The sequence below is a fragment of the Amaranthus tricolor genome, chromosome 6, assembly GCF_026212465.1.
Source record: "Amaranthus tricolor cultivar Red isolate AtriRed21 chromosome 6, ASM2621246v1, whole genome shotgun sequence".
NCBI classification, from domain to species: Eukaryota; Viridiplantae; Streptophyta; class Magnoliopsida; order Caryophyllales; family Amaranthaceae; genus Amaranthus; species Amaranthus tricolor.
In genome coordinates this window covers 20,254,477-20,268,479 of record NC_080052.1, presented here as the reverse complement: position 1 = coordinate 20,268,479, position 14,003 = coordinate 20,254,477, and the positions used below count along the sequence as shown (strand labels likewise).

Here is a 14,003-nt window from a genome sequence, read left to right as displayed (position 1 = left end):
TAAACGAGTCAATTTCCAAACTATCGGTTAGTTTATAATTTTATTCTTCAAATTAATTAAACTTTAAATTATTTATTTATTTAATTATAGTTTTATAATTTTAAATTATTTATTTAGATGAAGATGAACCAGTAAGACAACCTTTTCCGGCAATGCCACCTCCTAGTGGTAGAGCTGTTTCACATGTGTGGTCGTATTTCACAAAAGAACCAACCGAGAATCCAGATATTTTCTTATGCACTTGTCAAATTTGTGAAAGTCAAGAAGTAAAGCCCTTAGTTTCATACAGTTTCGCCAGAGATAAATACTTTTTAAGTTTTTTATACATACTGACATACATAATACATTGATACATTATATATTCATATTTTATAAACATTTATTTATTGTGTTTTGTGAATACGTGTTAGGTGGTGGTACGGGATCTTTTAACAAACATTTAGCAAAGAAGCATGGAATCACAAAAGAAACTCATGCAGCAAGCGGGAGCGGGACCACAAGTGGAAGCCGACAGACACAATGGGACATTCCCATCACAGGTATGCCTTTTAGATACAATCGTAATGACATGATTGATGAATTTTCTAGGTATGTAATTTGTGATGAATTGCCTTTTAACCACGGTGAAAGTAGGGCATACGAGCGTCTCAATAGAAAAACTTTGCAACCACAATATAGAGCAATCCCTAGGAGCACTCTTAAAAGACGCACAATTAAATTATACGAATCAATGCGCTATGAATTAGTTGAAATGTTTAAATCGTTTAATGGTAGGGTTAGCATAACAACTGACATTTGGTCTGCTCCCCCACATTTAGAACCTTATATGTGTGTAACAGCACACTGGATAGATCGAAATTGGATTATGCAAAAAAGAATAATTGCTTTTGAGACAATGCCAGAAAGACATACCGGTGAAAACATAAAATATAGATTAGTAGAGATATGTAGAGAATGGAACTTATTAGATAAAATATTTTGTTGTTCAACTGATAATGCAACCGCGAACATTAAATGTATAGAACTTTTGTTTTTTTGAACCTGCTTTTAGTTTAATCCTTGGGGGTAGCTTATTACACATACGTTGTTGTGCGCATATAATTAACTTATCTTGCCAAGCAGGCATAAAACAATTAAGTGATTTATTAGAACCAATTAGGGATATAGTGAAATGGCTTAAGATCGGAAAGATAAAAAGACGATATAAACAATTATGTGACCAATATCAACTTAAAAAAGTGTATTGGTCATTAGATACTCCTACACGTTGGGGCTCAACCAACGATTTATTAAGAAAGGCGATTGCTTATCGCCCAGTAATAACACAACTATATAGTGAGTGTACAGATAGTTTCATAGCTGATGACACTTGGGAATTAGCTATAGGTGTACATAACATATTAGAAGCGTATGACCACGCGACTAAGATTTTTTCTTATGTTTATGAACCGAACGTTCACTTAGTAATAAGTGAATGTATTACTATTTTTTATCATCTCCTTAAATATACACATGAAGATACTAACCCAAAATTGAGGCCGATTCTTGCAGATATGATGGAAAAATGGCAAGCATAATTTACCGATTTTCCTTATATTTATGGAATCGCAACCATTTTGGACCCACGTTTTAAAACTGAGGTCCTTACTAAAGTAATAGGATTTTATTACCAATCGTTAGATCGCCCGTCTACTGATGTACATAATTATGTAGGAACATGTAAAAAATATTTAGCAGAACTCTATGATTTTTACGCTAGTGTATATAACCCGAAACGCGATATGTCTAGGCGTGCTAGCGTTTCGGCACGTCCCTCTTACTATAATTCGGTAATAGCGAACATAATGACTCAAGATGATAGTTTTGTAGGATCATCTTCTTCTTCCTCGACCTCATATTTAGAACTAGATAGTTATCTTAAACACCACTTTGAAATAGACCAAAGTATCTATGATATTTTGGAGTGGTGGAAAGAAAAATCTGTTAAATTTCCCATTTTATCGAGAATTGCAAAGGATATCCTTGCAATTCCCGCGTCAACAATTGCGTCGGAGTCTGCTTTTAGTGCAGGTAGAAGAGTTTTGGACGAAAAGCGATCTCGTCTTGCTCCACATAGTATTCAAATATGTGTTTGCAAGAAAGATTGGGATCAAGCGGAGATTCGAACACAAGGACTAAGGAATGATGATGATCAAGACGACGATGATGATCCATGGATGATGATGGATACATCTGCATCATCGTCAGGAGGAGAGTCAGCGGAAGCATCTAATCAACCACATGATGATGACGAAGACGAATAGGATCAATCCGACAAACGACAACGATAAATCAACATTCAACAACTATAAATAAAAGGTATGACAAAGAACTACGTGGGCTTTGATTCCTTCGGGATACGTAGGCAGCTTAGTATTCATTTGGGTACTAGGTTCAAGTCCATTTTCTCCCTCTTTTTTTATTAATCATCTTTATCGACATTATCATTGATTTGTTTCTTATTAATTTATTTTTTTCATTCTTTTTAGTAAATATTTCAATAACGATGACAACTTGACATGCAATGAATTTCGCTAATAATCAAGTAATCATCAAAGGTACGTCCGCGATATTATAGTATTTTTTTATTATATAAATATTTAAAGAAAAAAAAATGGAACCGATGGTCCGACCCGCCCGTCCCGTGAGTAGGAACCGCCGGAACCGCCTCATGAACCGCCAAGGAACCGTTTGGAACCGCCCGGTACCGGAACCGGAACCGTTCGCGAAAAGTTACAAATGGAACCGGAACCGGGTGGAACCGGAACCGGATGGAATCGGAACGGAACCGGACCAACCCGGACCGTGGCCATGCCTATATATACCCACAAAAGGTCATGGTGTAAAAATTGGGTCTATAGGATACAATTGCATAATCATTGAAAGTCCCGATCTTTTTCCAATGGTTACCTCTTCACTCTTCATACATCTATCTTTCAACCTCTAATTTTCTTACTTATCCCATTTACTCAATCCTTCATTAAAATTCAGCCCTTCATCTTCTTCTCTTTCATTTGTAAAAGCTTCAACTCTATTCCTATGTTTGGCTCCAATGGAGGGCATTATATTTCCAAACAGACCAACATTACCAATTCAACAAGCAAAACCCAAACCAATTCAACAACCAAACATGCCCATAAAATTCAATTCTACAACTTTACCTTTACCTCCTAAACCTCAAAAACCTCCTCCTGCACTTGCTTTAGACTCTTTACTTCAACATCTTCTTCACCTTTCTTCCACTCCAACTACTACCCATTTCCCTAAACTCATCAAATCATCACATTCTAAAACTACCCTTTTGCATTCTCTTCCAATTTCTTCACTTCATTCCTATAATCAGCCTGTTTTTGATGGGCTTTCTTTAAATTCTGCTACCCAATTGGCAATTGAACAAGATAAGGCTGTTGTTGTTCTTCCCAAAGTTGATGATGGTTCACTTGATTTTTTATCTGATAGAAGTAAGTTATTATTGAATTCTATGTTAGAAATACCCTTATCTGATTTAAATGCTTTCTTTGACTCTGTGAAGATTGATTTGTTTGATTCTGATTTAATCAGTTTATTGAAAGGATTAGATGTTTTGGGTAATTGGGAAAAAGCTGTTTTGTTGTTTGAATGGGGTTTAATAAATATTACTTCCTCTCAAGGTGAGAAAATGGATTATCAGGTTATTGAGTTAATGGCTAGGATTTTAGGTAGGGAAACCCAACATACTATTGCAGCTAAATTGTTTGATATAATACCACTTGAAGAATACTGTTTAGATGTTCGAGCTTATACCTCTATTCTCCATGCCTATGCTCGAACGGGCAAATATGAGAAGGCGGTTTCGATATTCGATGACATGAAGAAAAAGGGTCTCCTTCCAACTTTGGTTACTTACAATGTAATGCTAGATGTCTATGGAAAGATGGGTAGGTCTTGGGATAAGGTTTTGTGCCTTCTTGATGAGATCAAAAGTAAAGGGTTTCAATTTGATGAGTTCACTTGTAGTACTGTCATTGCTGCTTGTGGTAGAGAGGGATTGTTGGATGAAGCAAGAAAGTTCTTTGCAGAATTAAAATCGACGGGTTATAAGCCGGGAACTGTGACATATAACTCTTTGCTTCAAGTGTTTGGGAAAGCCGGAGTTTATTCTGAGGCTTTGAGTGTCTTGAAAGAAATGGAGGTGAATGGTTGCCCTCCTGATTCTGTGACTTATAATGAGCTTGTCGCTACATATGTGAGGGCGGGATTTCTTGAAGAAGGAGCTGCTGTGATTGATACAATGACGCGTAAAGGGATAATGCCGAATGCAATTACATATACTACTGTAGTTGGTGCATATGGGAAAGCTGGAAAGGTTGATCAGGCTTTGGCTTTGTTCGATCGTATGAAGGCTTCTGGTTGTGTTCCTAATGTTTGTACGTACAATGCTATTCTCGGTATGCTAGGGAAGAAGTCTAGATCAGAAGAGATGATAGAGATATTGTGTGACATGAAGATTACTGGGTGCTCCCCTAATCGAATCACGTGGAACACGATGCTTGCAATGTGTGGAATTACGGGCAAGGAGAAGTATGTAACCAGGGTTTTCCAAGAGATGAAGCGCAGTGGTTTTGAGCCTGATCGAGACACGTTCAACACTTTGATCAGTGCTTATGGCCGATGTGGGTCTCGAATTGATGCTACCAAGATTTTTGAGGAGATGATGCAAGTGGGTTTTAGCCCTTGTGTCACGACCTACAATGCATTTTTAAATGTGTTAGCTAGAAAGGGCGATTGGAAAGCAGCAGAATCAATCATTCATGATATGAAAAGCAAGGGATTTAAGCCTAATGATACCTCTTATTCCTCAATGATTCAAAGCTATGCAAAAGGAGGGAACGTGAAGGGCATACAAAGACTCGAGAAAGATATATATGAAGGGCAAATATTCCCTAGCTGGATACTTCTAAGGACCCTTATTCTTGCAAACTTCAAATGTAGGGCACTTTCAGGCATGGACAGGGCATTCAAGGAACTACAGAAAAGTGGGTATAAACCCGATTTGGTCGTGTACAACTCGATGCTCTCAATTTTCGCTAGGAACAAAATGTATGACCGTGCTCATGAAATCTTACATTTGATTCAAGACAGTGGATTGCAGCCTGATCTTATAACCTACAATAGTTTGATGGATATGTATGCAAGATCCGGGGATTGTTGGAAGGCAGAAGAGGTATTAAGGAAACTGTTGAAAAGCGGTGGAAAACCCGACCTTGTGTCTTACAACACAGTGATCAAAGGGTTTTGCAGGCAAGGATTGATGCAAGAAGCAATAAAGATAATGTCAGAGATGACAACAAGAGGGATACGACCTTGCATAGTGACTTACAACACTTTCGTGGCTGGTTACGCAACGCGAGGGATGTTTTCGGAGGTTGATGAAGTTATAAGCTACATGATTCAACATGATTGTAGACCTAATGAGTTGACTTACAAGATTGTGGTAGATTCTTATTGTAAATCCAAGAGATACACAGAAGCTTTTGATTTTGTTTCTAGGATTAAGGAGAGAGATCATTCTTTTGATGATCATTCTCTGTATCGTCTTTCGTCTCGCGTTAGGCAGGATGTTCAGTTTTGATAATCATATTTATGTTTATAGTTGTTTCAGATTCATGTCTTCCATTTTGATTTATTTTGTTTAACCATTGTAATTCGGATGAGATAAATTTATGTTAGTATCATTACAGGATGAGAAATTCTTTTATGGGAATCACTGCTAGTACTAGTACTTGACTTAGCTAATGGTTGAACATTTTCTGTTGTTCTGAGACATTCACTCCTGCAAAGTCAGAATACATCCAGTTCTTTATTTGACTAGATCATCATCATAGCCTGTCACTATATACGCAATGTATTTCATTCATAGAAAATTATGATTAAGGTTTAGAGAGGGAAGAAAGGCAGCAACCCATGCTATAAATGAGGCCAAACCAATCAATGTTTTTGTAGTCAAATAACAACATTCCATTATGTAGCCCACCTTATAAAATAAAGAATAATTATAAGAAACTACCTAATACATAGGTCTATTTGCAAAAAACTACCTTATGTATTTTTTTTTGCAAAAACTAACTTATGTGATATAATTTTCTGCAAATGACTACCATTTAACGGAAAACGTTAGTTGACCGTTAAGTTTGAGGGTTTGACTAATTTGAGAGGTTAAGTTATCTATGTGTCAATATCTCATTGGTCCTTGTATTTTAAAATAATTAAAAATTAAAACACATAAATTAAAAAAAATATAAAAGCTATTTAACACCATTTTTACCCATTTCTTGACATGTAAACCGAAAAATTTAACGTTATTTTTACCCATCATAACGATGATTTTTCAAAAAACGGACGTCGCAATTACCTTTATTAGATAACTCTTTCGAAAATCTGATCAAAAAAGTACTTATTTTTGAAAAAGTTACCCATAAAGAAAATTGCGACGTCTATTTTTTGAAAAAAATCGTTATGATAGGTAAAAATGACGTCAAATATCTTTTATTTTTATTTTGTTAGTTTATGTGTTTTAATTTTAATTATTTAAAAATACGAGACCAATGAGATACTGTCACATGGACAACTTAACCTCTCGAATTGGTCAAAACCTCAAACTTAACATTCAATTAACGCTTCCCGTTAATTGGTAGTCATTTGCAGAGAAATATATCACATTAGGTAGTTTTTGCAAAAAAAAATGTATAAGATAGTTTTTTGCAAATAGACCTATAAATTAGGTAGTTTTTCATAATTTTTCCTAAAATAAAAATATGAAAATAGGTTTGGAACGAACTTAAAACGGATTTTGAATTGTATAATAAGTCGGGTCTAGAGTGGGTTTGGCGGGTCTTAAACAAGTTTAGAGAGAGAGTTTAGATCGGGTCTATGACTAAGGACCCCAGACCCAGACCAAACCCATTTATTTTTTATAAATGCGAAATCAGACCTGAATACTTAGACCCTTAAAAAAAACTGAATTAAGAGCAGGTCCAATAGAATCCTGGAACCATGACCACACCTAGGGGTGTTCAAAATCGTATAACGGATCAGTTCAGATCCGAAAATCCGAATAGTGAAAATCACTATAAGTTACGGTCCGAATCCGGTTTAATTCGGATGGGATACCGGATATCCGGTTTTCAAATTTCTCTTTTTTTTATTTTTCGGTTTTTTCCACGTAAGTATTTAAGCTCACTTCACTTTCTTTTTTTAAAACCAAATATCGGATTCTCTGAATCGGATATTTTTAAATGCCTCAAACCATACCTGCTCCATATCTTCTTTCCTATCCGAAAAATCTCTATCTCACATTTGGCCAATTGCTGTGACTGGTGACTGGTGCCTGGTGCCCGGTGCAGACAGATAAGAAAATTTGTGTTTGTAAAGTGGGAGTAAACAGAATGAAACAGAAAACATGGGAGTTTTATCAGTGGCTCAAAAGCCAAACCCAGAAGGAATACTGATTCATACTCCCTCTTATAATCACCATCACCAAAACCTAGATCTCTCCTCTTCTGGATTATCTCTCCTCAAGGTTCATTCTGATTAAATCTTTTCTGGGTTTTTATTAATTATAATTGTCCAGTTTAACAATTATCTTTCTTTTGAGTTTTGCAGGTGCAGAAAACTAGTGTAAAGTGTAGCATTTTTGCTAGTAAACAAAGCAGTTATGTCAGAGGCCAATTTCATAGCAACTCTTTCTTTAAATATGATTCTTTTTTTGCTCACAAGAGAATTCAAACAGGTGAGACTACATATAACATACTTGTGTTGTTGCCCTTATTTTGGAATTCACAAAAATGTAACATTCAATTTGGGTTCTCTTTGTGACATAGTAAAATCTTACGATTGTATAACAAGGGTAATTTATGTACATCCGACCCTCTAAATGGGGTCATTTAATGATATTGGGGCAATGAAATATTGTTTGTAACATTAGTTAAGTAATGATTTGTAGTATGATAAAGAACAAGCTTTTGTTGATCAAAAGGGTATCTTTTAATTTCTCAATGTAACCATAAAAGCCATGGATAATAGACTAAAACTAGACAAAATGAAATTTTCATGACACTGTTCAGTATGACCTTTTTAGGTTGAGGCAAGGGATTAACTTAACTCATTTCATCACTGAGGGTGTGTTTGGATGGAAGAAAATAGGAGAGGAAAGAATGAAATTTGGAGGAAGAAAGAATTTCTTGTTTGAATAACAAAATAAAATGAAAGGGATTTGGAGGGAAGGAAATTGGACGAATTTAATGGATATTTTTTATTAAGGCTTTCATCTCTTTAAAGTTGGAAAGATTTGAAGAGAAAACTCTCATCTCCCTTCCTTTCTCTTACATTCCCTCCTATACAAACAAGAACAATTTCTCTTCTATTTCTCTTCCCTTCCTTTACCTTTCCTTTCTTCCCTTTCCCTCCCTTTCTTTTCTCTCTAAAATTATTATCCAAACATAGTGTAAGTAATTGTTATGAACTTGAGTTAACTCATACCTTTTTACAAGGGTTTTCAAATTCTTACCATTTGGAAATCAATACTCTTTGTACACTTTGCAATACATTGAATCTTTAGTACACACTGAATAGTCTAATTCCAACAGACTCTTACACTTCTGTAATGTTTGATAAAGTATACATGAGCTTGATAGACTATTCTACGTGTGGGAGACTAATTTTGGACTTTGGTGCATGCTATCTATCTTTGTTTCCTTTCATGAAGGAGCTGTGATTTCACCATCTTGTATATATCCGTTGACTGAAGAAAACGTGGAGAAAGTACTCGATGAGGTACGCCCTGGCCTCATGGCCGATGGAGGGAATGTGGCGTTGCACGAAATCGATGGTCTAGTTGTGGTGCTGAAGCTACAAGGAGCATGTGGGTCTTGCCCAAGTTCAGCCATGACTTTGAAGATGGGAATTGAAACTCGTCTACGTGACAAGATCCCCGAAATTCTAGAAGTCGAGCAGATAGTAGACACTGAGACAGGTCTCGAGCTCAACGAGGAAAATGTTGAAAAGGTGAGCATTCAACTCTCAAATCCAATCACCCAACTGCAGAAAAATGCAGAGTTTTGTTTATGAAGATTTTGTTTTTACAGGTACTTGCTGAGATTAGGCCATACTTATCAGGCACTGGAGGCGGAGTGCTTGAGCTCGACAAAATCGACGATTATGTTGTTAGAGTGCGGTTGAGTGGCCCTGCCGCTGGTGTCATGACAGTACGCGTTGCTCTTACACAGAAGTTAAGAGAAAAAATCCCTTCGATTGCAGCTGTCCAGCTGATAGACTAAAATTCCAAGCACAAAACAAAATTTTGTTTGAGCCATGGCCAAAGCTGTTCTTTTTCAAAACATTGCTTAGGTTTACAAAACAAACCATTATCTAATACAACAAATTTGATGTTGTTGATACATTTCGGGTTCATGATTAACCACAAAGATTTTAGTAATAAGATTTGTCGTACGAGGAAATATGTATGTCAATAAATCATGTTTGCAATTCTTATTAATGTGTTTACTACTAATAGTTAATCAGAAATAATTTCTTTGTTAGTTTTGATAATAAGGGTAAAATTACGTACATCTGACCCTCCAAATCCCTTTTAAGGTTGGAGGCCAGGAATGAAATAAAAATCAAATTAGTTTTAGGGAGCCTCAGCAGAGTTAAAAGCAACTCATATAGTCAAACTCACAAAATAACACTCTGCTTCCATGATCAATATTTACATTAAAATGTGACCCGACTCTTGACCCGTTGGGTCGACTCGCCCTGTTGAAACACCTCTAGCAAGACATCGTTCATATACAATTATATACGTTAAGTTGATGTACTGATGGGTTGATTGGCTACATCTGATGATACAAATAGCTCTACATGATCATTTAAAAACCATCCTCATCCTCCCTTAGTTTAAAGAAGCTTCTAAGAACAGCTGAAATTGCTCCGAAAATCATGAACCAGACAATGAGGTTAATTCCACCACCGATTCCAACAGCAACGCCTGGTCCTGGGGCAAAGCTTGAAAACGGGGACCAACCCCATCTACCATAGAATGGGGAACCGAAGCCAAACCCGTATCCACCAACAAGCGGTGGAGCTACGGGCGGATTCACATAAATATTCGTCCTACAGTGAAGAACAACTTATAATTAACCAAAAACAATCATATCCTCCAACTAAAAAGAATAAACAATATAAATTATCCTTCTCTATTGCTTTCCAATATATTAATTTCTTTCTTGGGACATTATTAAAGTTTTATCTCCAAAGAACTATTCCCTTCATTCATCACAGTTATGTTATGGTAGATTAAGGGAGTAACATGATAATAACAACAATGCTAAAGCCTTCGTGTGCAAATTAAATGGAGTTCCTTTTCAGATTGATCAAGGGACATAACCAAGCATGAATGAATGGAGAAGAAGAATATATGTAGGTGATCATTGTAATCAATCTATTAGTTGTAGATTAGTATTAGATAGGGTTGAATAAAGTAAAAATTTTTAGCGGCTATTCCTCATGCCACTGTCACATGATTCATTAATCTCCTTGTCAATCGCCAATTAAAAAAAGAATTATGATCAATTTGGGCTATTTTAGAAACATTCTAAGCGAATCGCGAATTCAAAAAGCGAATTAACCGATGAATTATGTTACACTGCCTCACGCTAATATGTTTTGGACTATTCACATCCCTTAGAAATGTGCCTACATCAAACATTGAAATTCATGACCTCAACTACAAATAATCAATCAAACTCGACATTTTCTTGTGTGATAAAGATCATTGAAACCTCTGATTCACCCAAAACAACAGGTAATTCTATCAAATAGAGTTCCTTAATTTGCAGATTGATCAAGGCATAAACACCATAGTGTAAAAACAACGCCACAGTGCACAGTATCGGCCGTGAACAAACGAACTAATATTTCCCGTGTTGTAAAGGTTAAAAAACCGCATCACTGTTCCGTTACCGCGATCGTTACCACATTTTTACACTGATAAACACCATACATATTGTTAATGTTAATGGTGACTTGAGTACACAATCAAGTCATGCATTATGTGAGTACATAGAGATGGTATCTCTTGAGAGGATTAATGTGTGATTAAGTGTATAACTTAATGTGGAGTTTAAGATGATGATCAATGCATAAAATAAATGGTTTATTGATGAATGGACTTAAACATGGGTGTAATGAAGATGATAATAAAGCATGATGAATGACACTTAATGAGGAATTGAAAAGCCAAGAAAAAGTCTACACGAAGTAAACTAGTTCGGAACAAAACAGAATAGGCAGCCCATGTGGTGCTCGAACGAGCACCTTGATCAGAGGGGGTTACTGACCTGCTGCTGTAGCTGGCTCGAACAAGCAGTTAGTCCAGTGGCTTTGGATGCGGTTTTCTGACGTTTTGTTTTCAAGCTATTGTTATTGCTACATTAAGTTATGACTCTTAAATTGTAAAGCATTAAGTATCTAGTCTCTATAAATAGAGAACTCATGTGCTCATGAAAATACCACCACAAAACACCAAGTCTAAACACAATCTCTTCTCTCTTGTAATTCTCCATAGTTGAGAGTTCTTTGAACTCCTTTTTGATAATATAAGTGAGATACTACACACCGGAAGACGTAGCCTAATTTGGGTGAACCTCGTTAAATCTTTGCGTCATTCTTTTGCATTTGTTTTAATTTCTTTAAATATTGTCATAGTCATTGAAATTACAATTGGTTCTTCAAGTTACTTCGAACCTTGTGATCTTGGTAACATTAGAGGTTAAGTTTTATACTTAGACTCTAATCAAGCAATTATTTCACATATAAACATGAAATCAAGACTAGACTATATGAAAACTCGCACAGCTTAAGCATACTCTATTTTTTTCACAAATCATCGGAAACATCAAACAGCCCCATACCATTTCTCCTCATCTTTGAACTAGAACAACCCTCACAAGTAAATTCCAATTTTAATTGTCCCAAATAACATTAACAACAAATAGTCAGGGGCATATGTGAATGGATGCTAATAAAACAACACCAACAAAAATCTAAAACTAAAAATTTTTGCAATTTCATAAAATTAAATTTATATTAACAAGTTACTTCCAATTAGAGATCAGTAACCCCATGGGCATGCCCCCACATACTCAGCTCTTAACATTACTTGAATGCATCAACAAAGAGGGTTCTAGATTACCTTGAATTAAGTCCAGGAGAAGAAGCACGAGGAACCGAAGAGCGAAAAGCTTGACCACCAACACGACCAGAAGATTTGGCAGCTGAAGCATCATCAACTGAGCCCAGAGTCAACACTCCAGCAGCTAATGTCACCATTGCTAGCTTTGCCAGCTTCTTCTCAACTTTCCTGACCCCTCAAACAAAAATGAAAATTTCAGTTCAAGAAAATCATGACAACATCAAACTAAACAAAACCGAAAATCAGAAACCAACAAAATTGGGGGAAAATCACTTTAATTCCCAAAGGAAACAGCAAATAACTGAATAAGTAAGTACTATTCAAGAACTATTGACAAAAAAGGTTAAATCTTTGTTGTTACCTGGAAGAATCAGTTTGATTTTGGTGATCATTAGGTGGGTATCTGCAGGAAATACTGAAAAATTGAGCTTGTTTTCTGGGTTTGGGATTGTGGATTTGGACATGAACAGGTAATGGGTTAGCGAAGAAGCTGTTGTGCAAAGCTCCTATCATCATTCTCAGCTGACAGCTTCTACTTTGATTTCTCAGAAACAGAAAGGTGGTGGCAACGGGCAGTTAACACTACACACTTACGCTTGAACCCTTGACAGGTTGAACTGTTTTAAGTTTCTGCTTGTATTCAATCGACAAGAAATGAAGAAAACTTGAAATTTTATATGATAAATTTCGGTACCCATTTCTAGTATGTATTGATTTTTGTTAAATTATTTTATGGAAAAATTATCACCAATAATATAATTTTTTTTTTATTTTTTTAGAATAATACTAATTTTTGATTAGGTAAGAATAATATCAACTTAGGATTTGTTTCTCTAGAAAATCTTTAATATGTTAAAAATTAAATTATAGGTGATTATATGACAAAAAAATGGTGAATTAGTTAATAAACTAAAGCTGATATCATTCTAAGAAAAAACCCTTCTGAGTTGGTATTATTCACGATTCATCAAAAGTTGGTATTATTGTAGGAAATTAACGAAATGTTGTATTGTCATGGTGGTTTTTCCTTATTTTATTGTTTGACTACCTTTTATATGTAGAATTTTTTAAATAACTTTTAATTTATTTTATTCTTTTATCTCCCTAACTTCTCTCTAAAAATATGTTATTAGTAAAAAAATTAAACACTGAAAATAAGGACAGTGAATGCAATCTCGAAAATGTCGTGGTAAGCATTGATTTTAAATTTTGTAGTTAAATTTCGTACATTATTTGCAAAAGTTTACAATTCATGCATTTACTTTTAAATTTAAATTTTTATATTTATTTTTTAATTATTTTTTTTATTATATGCTAGAAAATTATGTTTTTGGTGGTGACGATGTGGATTATTCAACCAGATTTAATTAAGAAGAGGCAATTCAAATTGCATGCAGCATGGGCAGAGTTGATATCGATTTTCATTTCACTAATGCATTTTATAGACAAAAAGAGAGTCATTCCACAATTCGTACACATCTAAGTTGTAATTAGGTTTAATGGTTAGTTGAATGACCTAGATAATGCGGCTTGACTATAATCCAAAATTAGGACATGTAATTGTCTAAGGCTATTCATGTCATCCTCTATATATAAAAAGTTTGCAAAGGAAGAATGTTATTCTTCATGTTATTTAACCTTAGTATAAGACGCGTCTCTCAGTAAGACAGTCTCATACAACAATTTGAGATAAATATATACTTCTAATAAAGTAAAAATCTGAATTGATAGCGTT

At 35.3% G+C, this 14,003-nt stretch overlaps 3 protein-coding genes across 3 annotated transcripts; 2 read left to right on the top strand and 1 right to left on the bottom strand.

The window, feature by feature from the left end:
- Nucleotides 1-2,904: 2,904 nt before the first annotated feature.
- On the top strand, nt 2,905-5,761 carry LOC130815293 (pentatricopeptide repeat-containing protein At2g18940, chloroplastic). The gene has a single exon (XM_057681709.1). It carries the CDS (start codon nt 3,092-3,094, stop codon nt 5,648-5,650), a length of 2,559 nt encoding a protein of 852 aa, XP_057537692.1. The 5' UTR covers nt 2,905-3,091; the 3' UTR covers nt 5,651-5,761.
- A 1,530-nt stretch (nt 5,762-7,291) lies between these two features.
- Nucleotides 7,292-9,533, top strand: LOC130815404 (nifU-like protein 3, chloroplastic). Its single transcript, XM_057681866.1, has 4 exons — nt 7,292-7,597; nt 7,681-7,807; nt 8,783-9,081; nt 9,162-9,533. The coding sequence occupies exons 1-4, from the start codon at nt 7,478-7,480 to the stop codon at nt 9,351-9,353; spliced, it is 738 nt and encodes a 245-aa protein (XP_057537849.1). The 5' UTR covers nt 7,292-7,477; the 3' UTR covers nt 9,354-9,533.
- A 50-nt stretch (nt 9,534-9,583) lies between these two features.
- LOC130815405 (uncharacterized) lies at nt 9,584-12,947 on the bottom strand. The gene is made up of 3 exons (XM_057681868.1): nt 12,630-12,947; nt 12,269-12,436; nt 9,584-10,188 (listed from the first exon to the last, which is right to left on the bottom strand). The coding sequence occupies exons 1-3, from the start codon at nt 12,782-12,784 to the stop codon at nt 9,945-9,947; spliced, it is 567 nt and encodes a 188-aa protein (XP_057537851.1). The 5' UTR covers nt 12,785-12,947; the 3' UTR covers nt 9,584-9,944.
- Nucleotides 12,948-14,003: the final 1,056 nt, after the last annotated feature.